Source organism: Meleagris gallopavo, chromosome 5 (genome assembly GCF_000146605.3).
Source record: "Meleagris gallopavo isolate NT-WF06-2002-E0010 breed Aviagen turkey brand Nicholas breeding stock chromosome 5, Turkey_5.1, whole genome shotgun sequence".
NCBI lineage: Eukaryota > Metazoa > Chordata > Aves > Galliformes > Phasianidae > Meleagris > Meleagris gallopavo.
Window position 1 is genome coordinate 18,401,476 of NC_015015.2, and position 19,724 is coordinate 18,421,199.

The 19,724-nt window shown below is 40.7% G+C and overlaps 1 protein-coding gene across 10 annotated transcripts in view; it reads left to right on the top strand.

Moving 5' to 3' along the window:
* The window catches only part of LDLRAD3 (low density lipoprotein receptor class A domain containing 3), a 157,748-nt gene that overhangs the window by 102,861 nt on the left and 35,163 nt on the right, over nt 1-19,724 (top strand). For 9 of the 10 annotated variants that reach the window (XM_031553506.1, XM_031553508.1, XM_031553512.1 and 6 more), the window contains one exon: nt 1,224-1,358. In XM_031553506.1, coding sequence (XP_031409366.1) covers nt 1,224-1,358 — 135 coding nt within the window. Of the gene's footprint in view, nt 1-1,223; nt 1,359-3,780; nt 3,878-19,724 lie in introns of all 10 variants that reach the window. The other variant, XM_031553513.1, reaches the window with a different exon arrangement.

Sequence of the window (19,724 nt, forward strand, 5' to 3'; positions counted from 1 at the left end):
AAGTTTCTTTAAAAGCAGCTCTTACTTAAAAGAATAAAAAAATAGGAAGCCAGTTAGTATTTGGGAACTGTAATCCCCTTTGTTATTGTGGCAGAGAATCACTTTGAAGCAGACAAGGCATCTAAACAGCTTTGTAAGATTTTCAATTGGAATGCTGCATTCAGTTTCAGTTACCTCATTATCAAAAATTGGCGGGAGTTCAGAGAAAAGTGACAAAAATTAAGGGACAAAGAGAGTGATTCATGAGAAGATATAAATTATGCATATCTCAGCTAAGGCATGACTACATAGGAAGATAAGGCTGTATGTGAAGGGTGCAAACATTGTTCAAGGGAGAATTATGTAGTTATTTATGCTGAAGTATAGCTAAGAGTAGAGGGATGAAGTTAGGAGTGAGAAAACACGATGATTATCAAGGAAATATCCTTAGCTATGATACACATTGAATCTGTGATGTAATCTCTTGAAACTGAGAAACTATGCTGCTTGAGGCTTTTAAATGAGACTATATATAGCAGCAAATATGCTGTAAGATGCTAGGTTTAGAGTGAGTGAAAACGGCTCTTCCTGAATGAGTCTGCTTAAATACTGTTCTGCTTTTGCTGAGTGTGCATTCACCTAATTCACAGGGCTGTGTTTTGTGAAAGGATTTTCTGAGTGCACTTTAACTGTAAAAATGAATTTCATGTTCAAACACTGAGAATTTGAGAAATGCCAACATTGCCATTGTATCAATTTAAAAAAAAAAAGGGTAGGGGATGAGCAAGGTGGAAAAAACAGAGCAGGAGGTAGAATAAACACTGTGCTGCAGTTCTGAGCTTGGATTGTTGGGTTATAAAACTTGAGCTAAACTGACTTTGTCATAATGGGAAGCAACAGGCAGTGTTTATGGGAGGCAGTGCTACCTTCCATACAGCTTTGAGGTGGGCAAAAGCTGAGTATCTAGCAGCAATTGTAATGAGGGCTCTCATGAAAGAGTGCAGAAGGATTATTACAACTGAGAGTAGACTAAATCTCTGCTAGTTCTAGTGAATCTTGCATGATTTAGAAATTTCATCTCTCTCTGCTTAAAGAGGCAACGTATATTTGATTGCCAAGTTACTCCCATGTATTCAGTGAAGTGATCAGCTGTTGAGTTGTGACCTGTTGTCCTTAATTACCTAAAGGCTATTCCACTGCCTAAGAGAATATCTAATGAAAGATCTCACTTTCTCTTTTCACAGCAGCCAATCCCTTGCTTTGCTCTACTGCCCGATTCCACTGCAAAAATGGTCTTTGCATTGATAAAAGCTTCGTGTGCGACAGTCAAAATAACTGTCAAGACAACAGCGATGAAGAAAGCTGTGAAAGTCCTCAAGGTAGGAATAGGCTCTTTTTTCTATTGAGCAGCATTATACCAACTCTAATTAATGCTTTACAGACATAGAAATTATGTTTCTGTTGTTGCCCTGTGTTGACTAGAGCTGTGGTTTCCTAATCTGCAAACTACTAAGAGTGAAACACGTAGAGTGTGTGTGTGTGCATTCCGGTGTCAGTGCTCAGAAGGTTGGTATCTCTTTTAAATTAATTTAAAAAATCACTTTTGCTGGAAGTGCTTGTGATCTGTGATCCCATCCTCACTGAAGTTTCTAGGAATCCATTTAGTGACTCCTAGGAGAGATGGGTTGGACCGGGAGAGATCAGTAATAAAGTTTCAGTTTGAGGAAGTTTGGTGGTCTGTCCGTTTGCCAGATGAGTAAGTCTGGGTAGGCTTAAAGCTATGGGTCCTCTTTGCATTGTTACTTTCTGCAGGGTGTGCTTCACTGTGTGACAAGTCTACAGTATATTCTACAGCATATGTACAGTATATATACAATATATTCCTAGCCTTCCCTGTTTCAGTATTAAGAGAACAATATGAAGTCAGGGAGGAAATTTTTATTACTGTTTGAAAAATACGAGACTTTCAAAACACCATCTCTGTAATTTTTTCTTTTCAACTTTTTCTGTAACTACATGCAGCATTTCCTATTTTTGCTTCTTTTAACTTAATACCATGGTATTTTATAAAATGAATGACTTGGGGCTGACAAGTGATGTGTATCAGGCATCAGCTTCTAAACATTTTCATGTCTGAGTTGCTACTGAGAGTCCTTAGCAGGAAAAGATGGAAGTCTCGTTGGGTGTTTGCTGGGAAATTGGAGTGTGCTTGGGCCTATAGAGAACGGAGCACATGAAGAGAGAGATAAAGGATGGTATGCAAGATGAAATCTGAGAAATTGAAGGAGAATGACTTCAATATTTAGCTGTTCTGATGATTTAGCCCTTCATGAAAGAGAAAGTAATTCTGAGCTCAACATGGTGATAAATATTCTTGACAACTCATAAGGGAAGAGGGAAAACAAGCAGCAGCAATGTCAACAAAAAAGAGTTTACAGCAGTGGTATGTGATGATGTGTTCTGTGTGGTTTTTCTGCTTAACCTATGAGCTTTTTCCTTTGGCTGAAGATGTAAAAGCTGAATGGGTCATCCTCTTACTTGCCAGGGCTGTGTCATGTCCTGGGAACATAAATCTGCCTGGATGAAGCCCCAGAGAGGGAGCTGGCCTGCTCTGGTGTTGTGGTTGTCTTGGGGAAGGAGAAGAAAGAGGACGTTTTGTGGGTCTAGTGCTCTGTATTGCTGCTGCAGTAGTGCTGCTGTGTTGAGGAGTGAATTGTTTTTCACTACAGGTCTAAGGCAGCCTAGTAAGATTAATGCATGTGGTAAGTTTTTTTGTTGGGTTTTTCTTTTTTTGGCATCTGAAGCTTAAAGCAGCAGTGTTCTTTTCCAAGGTTGGGATGGCTGCTTCCTCTGCAGATTAATTGGCTGGATTGCCTCCAGGTTGTTTGTTGTCATGACAATCTGCTTTTGGAAGTGACTGTCAGGCTCAGGAGAAGAAAAGAGCTGTATTTCATGAAGCTGTTACTTTGTCTTTATCTTTGGTCCTTCTGGAAAAGTCAGATTATTATGGGGTGTTAAGCAGAGTAATTCTGCCTCTTTTTGTGCATGAAAAAGCCCCAGACATGGAAAAAGGAACTCTCTTCTATTAGATTAGAGCAGCAAGGATCTGTTTTTTGAATATAAATATGTGCTTAAAAAAAACCAAGTCGAAGTACAAGATTGGGAATAAGGAGTGAAATTCTGATTGTGGTGAGTGTGTGTGATTGTCCTGTGGCAGTTCAAGAGCTTCCCTGAATTGCCATGTCCCTATCTGTCAATTGGTGATGCTTGTATACCTGTCTTTCAAAGTGAGGATTAAACAGTGTGATGTTCTCAGCTCCCCATCAGAATGTAAATGAAGATTCCCTCTGCAGCTAAGGGTATGTCAGTCCTGGCTCCCAAACACAGCAAAACAACACCTCTGTATTAATTGAGATTTAGAGGCTACAGTGGACAGTACCTTTCATTTATCACAATTCTTTCTATAGCAGATCTAATTAGTGTAATTATGATGAGTTTTCTGTTAACACAGCACCCAGCAAATCGTGATCATTAACTAGAACTCAAGTGTTCTTGGGTACTTAGGACAGAGTAAAGTGCATCTGTAGGGCATTATAAAATCAAGATAGAGGATTTTCTTTCCACCAGCCATGTCATCATGTCAAGTGTAGTAGTTTTAATTCAGTGTAATTGAGTTCAGTCTGACACAGGAGATTGCCCTTGTGTGCTATTTCCCTACATAAAAAAATTGTTGATTTAGCAATCACTAAGCTTCTGAACCTCTCCCTGTAGTATGATATTGTCATTATCACTGTTTAACAGATGGGGAAGAAAAGGCACACATCAGCTAAACAAAATGATCCCGGAGTAACATCCTGGCTGGTAGGAGCAGAGCTTCATCTGTGCTTGTCTGCTTCAGGTGAATGTTGTGAGACTTAATCAATGTTTGCAAACTGTTTTGAGATACTAAGATAACATGTGGAATAGAAGTGTGAATTATTAATTGGTACTTTGCTCTCCTTCTGCTCTTGGGTATACTGGCAAGCTTTTTAAATTAACACCTCTTCCTACTCCTCCATGAACTTCAAAGGCCTCCTTTACCCTGCTGTCATTACAGGAAGACTGCACTAGCAAATCTCTTTGGTTTGTGTCAGATACTCCTTCATGCATAAAGGTCCTTTTGATCAAGAATGGTCACTCTACAGCCTAGGAAAAGAGAATGTAACCCCTCCTGCAAAATGTGTTGACCTGGCTTTGACAGGAGGCATATCCTTGACAAATAGTAGCTTTGCAAAACACTGTGTTTTGCAATGAACCTGAAGTCATGAGTTTGTAAAGATTCATTTTTTGTCATAAATAGGAGTAAAGTACATTTGGGGATGAGGCAGGAGTCAAGTGCCACAGATTTAGGTACATAAATGGGAGGAAGATCCCATTTTCTGAAAGTAAGTTCCTGCTCTTTTTTCCCATAGCACTTGTAACCCAGTGTTGAATATCTTATTAAGGTTTCTGTGTCATGAGGAAAGTGTAAAAGCTTAGACCACAACAGTCTAAAAGCAAGTCAAATAATTCTATTCTTGTTCCCAACAGTGAATATTTGTAGGCCTTTTAGGTGCTGTGGTAATCCTTGAAGCTGTTCCTTTAATCTGTCCCCAGCTGCATTCTGATGATCTTTGGTTTCCAGCACTGAAGTGGAATGGCCAGACTTTTCCCTTAGTTTAGTCTGTTTATCCAGATAACCACTTGGGATTAGGACTGGGTGGAGGTATAATTGCTTGCATTATCTACACTGTCACATATATGTAACTCATGCAGAATTGCTCTTTCTAGGGCTTTGTTCTAGTTCTGTTCAGTGGATCTTATCCAGGAAAGTCCCTCCCACCCATCTGTTTTTTTTCTCTGATTGCCTGAGGTATCTGCCACGTGTTGTGTTAACTGATGGTGGTAACCTTTCCAAGCAGCACCACTGGCCTGCCAGTCATGGGGGAATTTCCTGCTCTGACAGCAGTCCACTGAACTGCAAGGGGATTCCTTGTTCTTAGTATTTTTCAACAGCTGTGTAAATTTTTTTTTCACCTCTAGCACTGTACTTAATTTATTCCCTTAATTGCTTTTTATCTAAATGTATTTTCACAGCGTTTCTTCTTTCAGCTTATCCTCCATTTTGTGTTTTTTAGTCTAGAAAGATTTACCACCAACAAAGCATACTGGCTGTTCTAATTCAAACTCATCTTCCTTTCATGGCCCTTCTTTTCTTTCCCACTAAGGTTGCTAAAATCCTTTATTAGCTTTAACCACGTTGCCTAGGAAAAGAGTATTACTGCTGCAAGTCTATATTCACGCTGGCCGAGCTGGCTTCAGTAATGTTGCTCCAATTGTCACCCTGCAGTTGTTAGTAAACAGTACTACTGCTGTCAAGTTACACATTACTGGTTTTGCAGGTGTCCTGAAGCTGATTCCTGTTCTGCATATCTACAGTGTAATGGCCACAGTTGCACGTATGGGTACTCCCTTGTTCATGTTTGCATAGTTTTCGTTGAATTTTTATTAGGATTTTGATATCCCGCAGTATTCTAAAACAAATTTAGAAGCATACGTGACTGTCAGCTGATCTTTTTTTTTCTATAGCATTTATAAATTGCTTGTATGAAAATGGGCACCATATTGAATCATTGAAAAATCATACCCTGTGTGAAACAAACTGACAGCAAAGTGGTACAGACATAGTCTAGATTTCAGTGAAATATCACAGTACCTGATTTATAAAGCACAAAGAGCTCCCAGAAGGTCCCACTCCATATGGAGCTTACAGTCAGCCCTTTGCATGTGGCAAACTGAAATTCTGAATTTCCCAAGTGCTCTGATATCTCTTATACTTCCCTAAGCCTTGTAGTCTGAGCCTGGCTGTGCACGTTTCAAGTCTCTTTGACTCATTATTGACTCAGTTGGTAAGCTGAAGCTCCACTGGCAATTATTGTGCATCATCTTAGCCCAATTCAGCCTACAGCTGGAACTTAATACTCAGAGGCAGACTGAAGCAGGAACTCAAGAAAGGATACACATAAAATGTCACTGAATGTTTCATTAAAAGGAGGCTATGCCTGGGCAAATTTAGCTCTCTAATAGCTTTGTTTTCTTAACGCTAGATAGTTGGATAGATGGATGTTGATAGATGGAGGTGTTTCTGTCAACTAAGAATTGCTTCTTTCTTCCATTCCTCAGTTCTCTGATCAAGCTCAGGATTTTTTCCCTATTTTGACTTCATAAGATTATGTTTGATAGGGTTTTTTTTCAAGAGGCAAATTGATGCATCTGCATAGAGACTAAAGGTTAAGATGGACAGCTGGTACAGGTAAGTACACAGCTATAACATAGTGCTAGACAAGTGGTGAGTTCAGGTCTCCAAATGAAAAAGAAATTGGCTTAAAAGAGTGTTGGTGGATCTGGGAGACGTCCTGCCTCTTCTCCTATCTCCTGTTCACCCTGCTTTGGTAGGCTGAAGCTGAAAGCAGTTATAGTAGCAGATAACTTGGCTAGTATAAAAGTCAGTTGTATGACCTGGATTAAATCTTAGCCAAGGTATTGTGTCACTCAGGGCTCACCATGTTAAAGACAGTAAGGATGGGCATCTGGTCCTGGGTCTGTAGCTTGTATAATGCCTGTTCTGTAAGCAGGGATTACTTGAGGATGTTGTATAAGCCCTAAAGGCACAGTTCACTCTACTGATGGAAGAGCCATTTTTACAATAGTGCATTATTATAGTATAGGCCCCTGCTGTAATCTGGTGGTTGTTTTTTTTTTGTTTGGTAGGTTTTTGTAGTCTGTTTTTTTTTTTTGTCTTTTGTTGGTGGGTCTGTAGTTGGTGTTCCCAAACTAATTATAAAAAGAATTAGAAGCTAGTCATAGTTCAGTTGCTGTACTTTCAGCCAGAGGAGTTGGAAATTGATACTACAGCTAGAATGTTTTTTTGTCACCTGTGCAGAAATGAAATAAGAGCTCCTAACAGTTGTGTCTAGATATTTTTACCTTCACTTCAACACGTGCCTAATTAACAACTCCAGAAAAAGGTGACAGGAGTTTCCAGTTTCTTCGCCCATGCTTCAAAATTTCAAATATAGGTGATAAGATGTCATGCTAAAGGAAGATGAGTTTAAAATAAAGGACTTTATTTTTTTCCCCATTGTTCTTTAGGCTGATTAAATTCTCTCTTGAGCTCATGTTTGTAAAAATCAATTTCTTCCAAATACATTTTTTAGCAGTATGTGGGTGGTTGAGGTATACCATGTATTTTGGCAATGTCATGCAGTGTCCATCCTGGCTGCTGAATTGCATTAACTTTTCAAAGTTGTCATTTAACCGAGTAGTAGGCTCCTACTGCAGAACAATAGCCTCCCTCTTTTTGCTGGCAGTGGAAAGAATTAAAATGAAAGGCACAGATGTTGATTTCTGACTTTCTGTAGAAAGGAATCAATTCCAGGTGGCCAAGTACTTTTTCTACAGTTACTGTGGAAAATAAATATAACATTTGTATTTAAAATGAAATTTGAGTACCTATTTCAGTACCGGAGAAAACAGTTTTGGTGGAGTATTCTTTCTTTTTGGTTGGGAAAGAATTATTGTGATCGCAAACATAGGTAGAAAAGAGCTGCAGCAAAGGTTACCTGGTTTAAGTGTTGAAGAGGAGTTGTCACTAGCAGAGTGACAGCTGGCTTGGTCATCTCTTCTGTTTCTTGTCCTAACCCTCATTCATCAGACTCAGCCGCACCAATCTTAAACTCTATTTCCATGCCTGGCCAAAATCTTGTTGGCATGACTCTCCCACTGGGGCTGCTCCTCAGCACCACAGCTTCCATGATTGAGCAGAGCTTAGGTTGTAGTTTTCCAGCATTAATCATCGCTCAGGCATAATGCTTCAATCTAAATCTAGCTGTGAGAGCTACCTGTGTTAGCAGTGGCAGCAGAAAGTCTTACGTTGATTTAACCTCCATTGCCATCACAAATCTTAGTCTATCATTCTCATGTCTAGCTGTCTGCTAGTTAGAAATGGTTTTCTAACAGGAATGATTTGAGCAGCTTGCTTCTTTTGGAAGTTTGTGTGGGAAATTGAGAGTACTAGACTTTCCTTGCTCTTCAGGAGATGGGTTGTTCTTTTTATCAGCGTAGGATTAGACAGAAGAGTTTGTTGCTCACACCTTTGTGAATGGAAGAGAAACATACCAGAATCGTCTTTGTGAGGGTTAGTTTTTTTTGTTTGTTTTATTTTCTTGAAGTTACTGCTGTGAGGTTGGTGGCTGTGGCTTCTGAAACATCAGGAAACTAGTTTTACACATGGTTAAAATCCGTATCTTTTCATAGCTTCACTTGTACCTGGGAATAATCTGTGATGTGAGCTCTATCAAAGCTCGTGTGTGTGTTCTAACTCAAACTTAAAGCCACAAGCAAGGCAGTATTACCAGGTGTAAAAGTTAGTGTCTGTAATCAGATGTTGTAGCAGTTTAATACTTAATCAATTATGCAATTGACCCAAATCAATATAATTTCTTGTAGACAGTCCCTGAGAGCAGGGTTACCAAAGTCTGTTGAAAAGTTTTACTGGCATCTGCTCAGCAAGAATATATGCCCCAAGTTGGCCAGATGTCTCTGTGGCTAGAAGCTGTGCTGCTGCGCTGCACTTGCCTCCTAGGAGCACAATGGGAAATGCAGAATTGCATAGAAGACCCCATGTGGTGGGGACTTGGATAGGTCTGGCAAGTTTATCTGCTTTCTTGAGAAATCCTTGTTTAGACTAATTTGGTTTCCTTTAATTGGCTTTGCTTAGCTGACAGCCATAATTTTACCATTTCATATATTTTAAGGGAAATAACAATGTGAGAAGCTGTGTGTGCTTGGGGGATATCTCACAGTTGTGGTGGTATTAACATAAAAGTGTGGCTACTACACCTCTCTGTCTTCACACCCATTCCTAAATGCTGGTCCCACTCAGGTCAGTAGGAGTGTTATCTTTCTGCAGCTGAAGGAAATGGCTTTTGTATCTTTTGCAGGTCTCACTTCAGCTGCTGTGCCAGTCTGCTATATTCACAGTGGAACAAAATAGCTTCAGGGTGATGTTTAAAACCCAAGGAAGTTGCCAGCCAGGGTTCCAGAGAAAGGTATTTCATGCTGCCTGATCTAAAACCAGCAAATGAAACTTGATAAGCAAATGGATTACCACCAAAAAAAAAAAAAAATTGTTGCCAGACTTTAGATTAAACCAGGATTGATCCTCAGCCAAGCATTTCAGTACCTGTAAATCTGTGAAGGATGAGGCTGTTGAATTCTTAGCTTTCTTTTCTTTGCTGCTCTTGCATTAAAACTCGTGTCACAGAGCATGATCAACATTCTTTGGAAAGCTGGGCACCACAGCAAATTTTCTTCTGCTTACTGAAAGTTGTGAAGTGGTGAGAGACATCTAGACAGTCTTCAATCTGTGTGCTGTTCCCCAAGCTTGCCAAATTTACGCACATTCCCATCTCACATTACCAGATATTCTGTGCTAATTTGCTGTAAAAGATTACGTTAAAAATCCATATTTATGAGGGATGTTAAAAACATAAAGCAATTACATGGTTTTCAATTACATAAACATCAACATGCAATGGGAATTAGAAGCTGAATAATTAATTTTCTGTTTATTTGTAATATAGAGTTTATGCAAACAGTAAAACCTGAAGAACTATCTGGGGGGAACATGGAGGATACAGTGAAGTAGTGCCATAAGGTTTGGTCTCCAAACTAATTTTTAGTATCTCTATTCCAATCCAATTCAGATGTCTAGGTAGAAATTGGCAAATTGGCTGCTAGGGAAAGTAGCAATGTACTGGGTGGGAAGCACTGGATACAGAAGTCCTGTTTGTACCTGCAGTTAGGTAGTATTTCCACCAACCTTGCTGAAGTGTGGGAAAATGGGCTGCACGTTCTCATGTCCTGCATGCAGAGCCAGAAGCAATGATAGCTGCCTGGATTATTCCTCCTGTTGACTTGGTAAATGGCCTTGGGCATTCTGGGTTAACTTCTGTCGGATGCCTTATCTCTGTTTTACAGATGAAGAATACCAAACTTTTTCCTTTTGTATGCTTTATGAAGGCTTATAAAGTAATGTGAGGAAAATAAATATCATGAATCGTTTTTGAATATTATCTGTCAGCTGCAGAGCACCTGCCCATCACTGTGAGGTCTGAACGTTGGTGCAGAATTACATCTTCCCAGGCTTCAAAGCGGAATATTCAAGGCTTACTCTCTACTTTACCTTTGTTTATTTTAATAACATTACTGCACCAGAGTAAGTGCAGCTATTACCAAGTACTTCTTAAGTGGAAATAATCTGGAGAATCCAGTGTTTTTAAGAGTTGGGTAGTGCGTTACCCTGTAGTAAAACCTCAGGGACTTAAACGAGCATGTTCCATTTGTTCAGCTGCTTATGGTCCTCACTTCTCTTTCTCCTTGCTGGGAAGCACTAACCTCATTTTAGCAATGGCTGTCTAGGAAAACACTTCTAGACTTTTTGAGAAAGATTTTCCATGGCAGATGGTACTTGTGATTTACCCTCCGCTAGAGAAGACTTAAGGTTTGCTGTCAGAGGACAAGTTAAGCTGAGAGTTTTCTTCAAGAATACTTTTCTTAGCGAAGATTTGAACCATAATATCAGTTAATTTTTAAGCCCTTTGTGGCTGAAACTTTGCTGACTGACTGATGGACTTGGGGCCTGGCTTGAGGGGAAGGGGTCACTGTGTACAATTAAATGGGAGGCTTTGCAAAGTGTTTGGCACTGGTGCTTATAAGAACTCATAGCCATAAGAATATTGTATGGGAAAGAGAGTGCCCTTGTGTTGACTAATTTGCTGTCAAATTTAATTTTCCTATTTCACACTCTAGAAGCAGAAAACAATGAGCACATCTATGATTTTAAGAAAGCAGTGCTGTGGGAGAGGTTATTTCCTTGTTTAATAACTTGATGACCATGATCAACCAGAAAAAGGCAGGAGGATGAGAAGACTTGTTCTGCTCAAAACCTGATAGATTCCAAGCTGAAGTTTTTCTCTTGCTGTTTTTGCTTGCAATTAAAGCCAGTCTGGCTGGCCAGACTGGGACAAGTGTGTTGGAGATCAATTGGAATGGGAGGGTCTTAAGAGCTGGACTCGGCCCGCAAGGAGGCTGCAGCAGGTACGTGAGGCCTGAAGCAGCTGTTGGGATAAAAATGAGATGTGGTGGCAGCGAGCAGAGTCAGTCTTTCAGACAAGAAGTAGGCATGATACAAAGGGGCTTAAAACACGTTCCTAATTGTTTGTTGTTGTTGTTTTTTAATTTTACTTTGTTTAATGAAAGGATGGCTTGTCTATAGTTCTGCCACTTGCTCTTGTGGAGCAGTCAGCTGATACAGGTGTGAAGGCGGAAATGGTGGTAAAACTCAGCTCTTGCAGTCATACCATTGTTTTTATGAAGAATCAGCCGCCAACATTTGCATTCTGGAACCCAATGTCTATTCCTCTGTTGAGCTTGCAACACCAGTGTGATTGAATCACTGAGTGTTTGCACAAGCCACTGCTGGGCTTTCTCTTGTCTTCCAGCGTGCCTTTTTCACCACCTTTAGATATACAATTCCCCGTGAGCTGATGATTAGCTGGTGATGGTGTGAAATCAGATTCTAGTTATGACTGATAATTGCAAGAAAATATTCAGGGAGTGCCTTCCTGGCCAAGCTGGCTGTAATTCAAGACTTGGAACGTGAAGAAGTGCTGGCTGGAGGTGCCTGAGGAAACGCACTGAGGTGCTACAACAACTTCCATACCAGAGAAGGAGCACAGCATGGGGTCTCTGTGCACTGTACGGCCTGTTTGAGGTGGGAATCAAGCAACACAGAAAAAGACACTGAGGAAAGGAGTTAACTTCAATCTTCCAGGAAGTTACAGGAATGCTTTTGGTCTGTACCTTTCTTACTGGTATATCAGTGAAGTATGTCAGTTCATCCTTCTAGAAAGCCCGGTGTATTTCCATTTGGATGGAACATACTCTTGTGCTTTTTCATTCATCATTTGAGATGGCACATTTGCTTCTTCTGGTAAACTATCATGATCTTTTCCTCAGTTGTTCTTGTTAGCTTGCCTTCTTGTTTCTTTCTGTCTCTGGTTGTTGTGTCATGCATTCTTCATGTGCTTAGTTTTGGCTTTTGCAGAGCTGCTGAAGAAGAACTCTAAGCTAATTTAAGACTTCAGTCATACGCGCAATTAAAATGGTGCAAGATGATGTTGCTGTATTCAGGTAAACCTTTTCTTCTCAGTTGTTGGTGTGTTTTATTGCTGCCTTGGAGGGATGTGCAGTGGTCTGGGCTGCAAGAACACAAACACATAAAAACTAACCAACCAAAAAATGATACCACAAAGAAAAAAATACCCAAACATGAGATAAATCGTTCTCTATGAGAATGCTGGATGAAGATTATTTTATGCAGCTCTCTGATATGGACTGGTATTCGTAACAAAGAAGTGTGTATCTTGTTTATAAGTTCAGGAGATGTAATGCTACACATTTAATGATGTCTGGAAGTCACAGTCAGGTGAGAGTAGGAGTTTCTGTCCCAGTTGTGCTAAAGCTGTTAGACCAGGAATTTTCTTCCCACCTATTTTACCGCATGATTTGTACTGCGTATGTTTTATTGCCTTGATTTATAGCATATGTCCTGAGTTTCTCTGACGCGGGTAGCAATTCCGTGCGTGTGGTTTGCTAGGTGGGAGCAGTCTCCTGATGCTTTTGCCATTAGATCTGTGGTTTGGCAGCAGTGTTTTCCTGTCAGACACTAGAATGGAGCTCATGCAACGGAAGGGGGAGTTGTGGAAGAAGTTGCTGCATTAAACATCTGTTGGAGGGGGAAGTTTCCACAGGAACTGGGTTAATAATCCTCTTCTTGGGTATAAGCTGCGGATGACAGGTTGGTTATCCCCTTACCTGCAAAAACCACATGGCAGCAAAGTGTCACAGCAGCTGATGTACAAAGTGGGAGCTGCACTAGCTGAAGGTGCCCACTCCTACATAAAGGGAAGCGGGTCGATGAGAGCTGGCAGTAACCCTGCATCCTTCATTACTGCTATCCATCCGCAATCGCTGTGTTGGAGGAAAATCTGTCCTGACTTTGACCACAAGTCTTTGTCATTTGGGACAGGGTGGAGTTCCCTGTACCATTCTTCCCTAAGCTTTTCCATCTCCAGAGTTGATTACATCTGTGGGGAACAGCAACAAAGTCAGTCAGCCTTTTTCACTTCTTTGCTCATCCAGGGGCTTCAGTGTGGTATGTCTGAAGTAGTTACATTAATCATACGGCAACTGCCTTTGGAATTGCAATCCCAACATGTTCTTTCTCTTCTTTGGCTGTTTGAAGGAATTGCTTTATGTTTTTGCTCTTCCTCTTTTTTCTTTTCATGCCCTTGCCCATTCTACTTGCATATGGGGAGAGAACCAGAACGATGAGGTTGCTGAGCACCTCTGTCCTTTGCATAGAATCATATTATAGGATCATAAAATGGCTTAATTTGGAAGGAACTTCAAAGTCTATCCAGTTTCAACCCCCTGCCATGATTAGGGTTGTTATCACTAGATGAGGCTGCTCAGAGCCCCATCCAGCCTGACCTTGGATGCCTCCAGGGATTGGTATAAAGAGAAGGGAATGTTTCTCCTATGTGCTATGGCTGTTTCTCAGCAAGAAAGCCAAAAATTACGACAGTGGATGTTTTCCAAAGTGCCTGTTTAGATGTACAAAGTAACATCAGTTTTAGTAGATTCTGTGCTCCGAGGCATATTTGAAAACATCATCCTTTATGTAAAAACAATTTTTTTTATAAAAGGAGATGTTTTCTACAATGCTTTTTTATTTAATGCTTCCCTGCTTATGAGAATACAGATTTGAGCAGATACCACACAGACACTTGTTTTGCTTCTCTCCTTGTTAGAGGCTTCAAAGATGATGTCCAATTCTTGCCAATTTGGTTTGCCCTGTGAAGCATCACTCTGACAGGCTTTGTGCAGTGTGGGCTTCAAGGCCTCAGGTAGTGAAGATTTCATTGTTCCTGGCTGATTAATTTTTCTGCAGTTCTCACAGTAAGTTTCCCTGTTCTGACTTCACCTCAGCTCTAAAGTTAAATCAAACTCTCCTAGTATTAGATTCATTACCTAGTTTCTAGGCTTCTACTAGCCCGGAGTGTTGGTCACTTACTGCAGATGCAGAATGACTTTAACCATTACCTGTTGTTTCTGTTTAGTGTGCAGGACAGACTCTGGTTCTTAGGTTTCCTTGGAACTCGAATCAGGGAGTGGATTTATCTCAGCTCTTGTGGATGAAGACTGATGTTGAGATTAAAGAGAGCTCTGTGCCACACTGATTTGCATCTGCTCTTTCTATAAACTGTACTATGAATGTCCAGCTTGTGTTAACACCATTCTGTAGGCAGTGTTCATGTTGATTTAGTGAACTAGTTGTTGCTGGGGCTTGCTAAGTAACTCTTGCAAGAAGATTCTGCTTATCCTGAGATAGAATCAGGTAGTGCTGGCCATCTCTTCTGGCTTGATAATTTTTAAGTGTTGAGATCAAGCTGAATTCAGTCCCGTTCTGTCATTAGGAAGCCATTAAGCTCTTGCTCTATGCCTTCGTCTTTAAATGTAGGTGTTGCCATTAATGTTTTGTGTATGGTTCATGCTGTCCCAATCTTCTCCTGCCCTCTGCTTTTAATATTTTGTTATTTTTTTCCCAAGTCTCATGTGTTTGCATAGGTGCGTCATTTCAGAGGAATACAGGAGGGATGCAGATGTTATGACTTCATTTATTTATTACACTGTTGGGGCTTTTTTGATCTCTGGAACTCAAAACAACGTTCAAATAAGGTTTCTCTTTCATTTTTTTTTTTTGGCACTAGTTCCCCTCCCTGTGGATGGAACTAATTTTGGTTGGTTCTCACAGGGTCAGTGACTGATACAAATTATGTGAATCCACCCTCGGTCCAGATGAATTTACTTTTTTCTGTTTTTATTAGATCTCGGTTTCTTCTTCCCAACGTAGTTTACAACGTAGTTTGATATTTCAGGCTGAAGGAGTATCCTGTGGGCCTGGGAAGGGGAAAGCTTTGCTTCGGGTTTCCCCTCCCCATTTTGCTTGCCTGTCCCTGAGCTGGAGCCCCCTTCAGCAACCAGCACAGTGATGCTGAGGGGAGCAGGGCCCAGACCCTTGGATCCAGCCACTGCTGGGTGACGCTCCCTGCTGGATTGCTCCAGTGCTAGATGCTGATAGTGAGGGCGCTGGCTCTGCAGCAAACCCAGCAAGTACTCAGCAGTATTTGTTTTCTTGGGTGCTTTCAGGCTGTATAAAACTGGAACGTGTATTACTCACCAAGTGTTGCGTGAGGGATCCAGAAAGCAGATCTGACTAGGAGGAGACCTTCCTTTGGAGGGCAGGAGAAGAGGAGGATAATATTTGCGTGGGGGGGTTTGTTGATGGATTTTTTTTACTTTTATGTTTTTTTACTGCTTTGAAACCTATCACAGCTTATAAAACACTTAGATCTGCCTGCCTACTGACTTGTCTGTTTCCATTTCAAACCTAGATAATATAATCGATGTAATTTTATAAATACCTTAAAAAAAAAAAATTGAAAAAGTGTAATACAACTTGAGGGACCTTGTTCTTCAGAGCGTTGTATATATCGCTTTCTCTGTCAGTTCCTTCTGCAGAGCTGTTTATTTGCAGCTTCAAAGTATTTATACTGCTTAAGAACAGTGTTAAGTATCTTAATTAGCTTGGAAAATGTTCTGGGCTTTTTTGTTCTTTAATATATTTTAAAGATATTTTCCTTGGTGAGACTTCAAAGTGCCACTTCTGCAATTCCTTTGACTGTGCAAGTGAGCTGTCATATTCTCCAGAACTGAAGCTACCTGCTGGCATTTGTTTTGCTTTCAGGCCATCTCATCAGATACCATTTTTGCAGCTAGGCCCACAAGTCACATTTGAAAGTGTCAAGAAATCTTGGTGCCACATTGCCTAGCCTTTTATAGCAAGGAGAAGGGAGAAGGCTGGAGGGAACGCTGCCTGCTTTACCAGATCAGCACGTTAATGGGCTGTGTGCATCCCCCGTACATTGCCCAAAGAAAAATGGGCACCTGCTCAGAGCCTGCGGTGGGCACAGCAACACAGACCTGTCCTCACAGCCCAGAGCTGTGCCTATTCCTGCAGCTCTCAGCTCTGCGTTTCATTGCTCCATCTCAGTGCAGCTGGTGAGCAGCTGATGGATTTTAACAAATGTGTAATTGCTGGCACTACATACTGGAATATTAAACAGAAGCTTCTAAAGCTGTGGGTGTGAGGGCAGCAGGAGTTATCAGAGAGAGTTCAGGCAGGTAGGGGGAACTTTTTGGCCAAATACTGAATTCCCTGAGTGTCTTTACCTTGTTTCTTACCCACCCAGCTTCTATTAAAACTTGCTGTTGTTGCTGCTTTTTAAAAAGGTATTTTTCCATTCAGAAAGGGAAGAACCTTCTAGTGTGGTGCTGAGGCTGTGTTCCCATAGAAGTAGGCGTGTAACTTTCTGAATTCCTATTTCTACTGTTTGCAGTGGTGGTGATTTTTTTCCATTCCCATTCTTCCTCTCTTCACACCATCACACACACCTCAGAAGACTCATTTGCCCTAATCGTGTGTTTGACTCACAAGACCCAGCAAGCTAATAGTCTGAGAGTAAATTACTGTAGCAACTGCATTCACAAATATCGTGAACAGCTTCTTTAAAGCAGTGTTTGATTACTCAAGGTGCAGGTTTCAAAACACTGTAGCAGCTTCAGTAATTACTTGGCTTAAGCAATGAAGTTTTGTGGATACATTTCGTTTTTCACAACGCTCATTTTTTCCTTTCCAGAAAACGGACAAGAAGCCTGTATTAAAAAGTAATTAAATCTGCAACCCAAGCAGGACATAGAAAATTCAAAATGTAATGCTAATGCAGTTTTTTCATTTTGCAGATGATTGTGTTGCCCACTCACAGCCACACAAGTATGCACATCATTAGCACTGACAAAGAGCTGACGGTTAACTTCGACGTTCTTGGTTTCCAGGAGTTTATCTCACAATCTCATTATGTAAATGCATTATTATTATTATTATTTTAACTTGAGCAGTTGCCATGAAAATAAGTGTCTGTCTAGAGCACTGCATAGGATGCATTGTGCAGAAGCTAGGCAGAACTACCTGTTCTGTTGAAAGAGAGTCGTGTTGCTTTGATTTATAATTAATCTTTAAGACTCTGAGGCATCTTGACAGTATAAAACAAATACATCTGACTGTCTGACAGTGGTGTTTGCCAGATGAGGCAGTGTCCCACATTGCATTGTATGCACAGCACTGTATGCATTGTCCTGAGGCTTGGCGGATTGCTGCCTTAATTGCTAGTTTTCCTGAAGAAAAGGCACGAGTTGTGTGAAGCTGTGCTTCTGCAGAAAATGCATGGAGAGGAATTTGCTTCCCAAGAACTTGCAGCTCTGACTGGTTTAAGGAAAAATAATAAAACCACAATAAAATCTCAGTGCCCGGAGCTCTCCTGCAGGGTTTTCCCACTTTGGGTAGGTGGCCCACCAAGAAGGAAGAGGGGCCTCATTAAAGTCTACCAAGTGACTGTTTTTCTCCCCTGGATGCTCCAGACGTAATACCTCCTATTTTATTGTGTTGGCCGACAGTTTCAGAGGAAGGGTGTTGGTGTTATGGCAGCAGAGATTGGACCTTCCAGCTTCTATTCCATTACATTTTGTTGCCATGTGACAGATGGCAGTAGAAGGGCAGTCTGACAGAATGGTGTATGACATGGAAGTAAGCATGAATCAAAAGTGTGGCACTGAAAAAATTGCACCCATTAACATACATCATTGTTTGCTGAACATTTATGGAGACCAAACAGTAGATGTGAGCACAGTGAGGCAGTGGGTGCTGCATTTCAGCAGCAGTGACAGCAACTTGAAAGACAAGGTTTGGGCTCCCTGTGTGGGCATACTTTGGCTGAGCTGCAGTGGGATGGTGCTGCTGGGCATTGTGGCAGTGGGCAGTAGGTAGCAGATGAGCTGAACCATTGGTCAAGCAAGGTTTGTTTGCATTTACAGAGCAGTGTGCTCCTGTGAAGCTGCAGCAGAAGTTACCTCTTGTAAATGTTGTTGGGTGCTTTGGAGATATGTACACAGACTTATCCCATCCTTCTGGGAAAAGAAATTCCTTCTAGCCTTTCACAGTGAGGAAGGTGATTGAATAGTCAGGTGGTTCGAAACTGTACTTCAAGACTTGCTAGTTAATGTGTCTTTAACCTTAAAAGGTTGTTTGTTGTTTAGAGCATGAATTAAGAGTTTGGAGTTTGCAGTGAATGATATCCTGCTTTAACAATAGCAATCTTGATTTTTTTTAAACAAACAAACTCATCACCAACAAAAATCCAGTACCCTTAAGTGGGATGATTGCTGTGTATGAGAGGTAAGGTTTTTGTTACAGAGTTTTGTTTGTCAGTCTCCTTCCGCGTGTCTTGTTACGCCACGAAAATGGAAAATAGAACTTTTTAGCCCTAGAAGACTTGTAGTTTGATTATTGCAGAGTATTTAGTAGGTTACATGTAAGTAGAATTGACTGTCCATTTTTTAATACAGTAATCCTTTCATTTTCATGTGTGTGCATAGCTGTGCAGTGCAAGGAGAAGGCTTAAAGCTTGCAGAATTGTGCAGTAATTTAATGATTACTCAAAATAATCTCTGTGCAGTGCCTTTATGGCATTGTGGTTTGAACACTACTCTGCTAGTACCAGTCTACAGCTGATCATTGAATCACAGAATCATTAAGGTTGAGAAAGACCTCTAAAGTCATCTTTTCCAACCATCCATGTGTCGTACATGTGAAGAGATCTTTTGGTTCTGTTTTGGCTAGGCTTTTCTGGTGTGCTGTAGTCGTGCTGTGTGTGACTATATGTGGTGATGTCATACTGTGTGTGACTGTATTATCAATCTTTAATATATTTGTGCTGTGCAGGATTACACCATCTATACTAACAGTTTCTGTTTTGTTAACAATGGTATCACATAAATGGAGAGTTTGGTTTGTGTTTAAAATATTACAGTAAAGAGAAGATCATTTTTCTTTGGGCCACATGTAGAAAACTGGAATAATGGGGTTGGTTTCCTATCAGAGTAACTTACCATCTCCTCTATCACTCCAGAGGATGTTTTCCCTTCTGGTTCCCATTACTATAATTAGATGCATTCAGGGCATTCTGTTTCTGTCTATTAATATGTAACCACGTGATTGATTCTTGCATGTCAAGTAGACACTTCTTCCAAAGGAAGCACGTATTTTACATGAGTTTTCAGAGCAACTATGTAAAGAGTGCATATAAGAGGCACGATAATGTGCAGCTTGAACACTAACTAGTCTTTCAGCCTTCTTTCTGTGCTCTTCCTTCTCATGTACCTCCCTAGCTTTGTGGCACTGAATCATTGGTTCCTCTACTACAATGCTGGCTTAAATGTTCAAAGCACCGGCTGTTTAACCTGCCAAGATAAGGTGTTTCTGTAGCATGTGGATTTTCTATTGATGAAGATTTAGTGGGAGGCTGACTTGCCTTTCTGAATGGATTATTTGTGTCAAGAAAAGCTGCTGACTAAGGATATTTGTAGACATTGTTAATGATCCAGAGAATGCACTCCTAAATATTTTCAGGGTGGGTTTTTTTTTG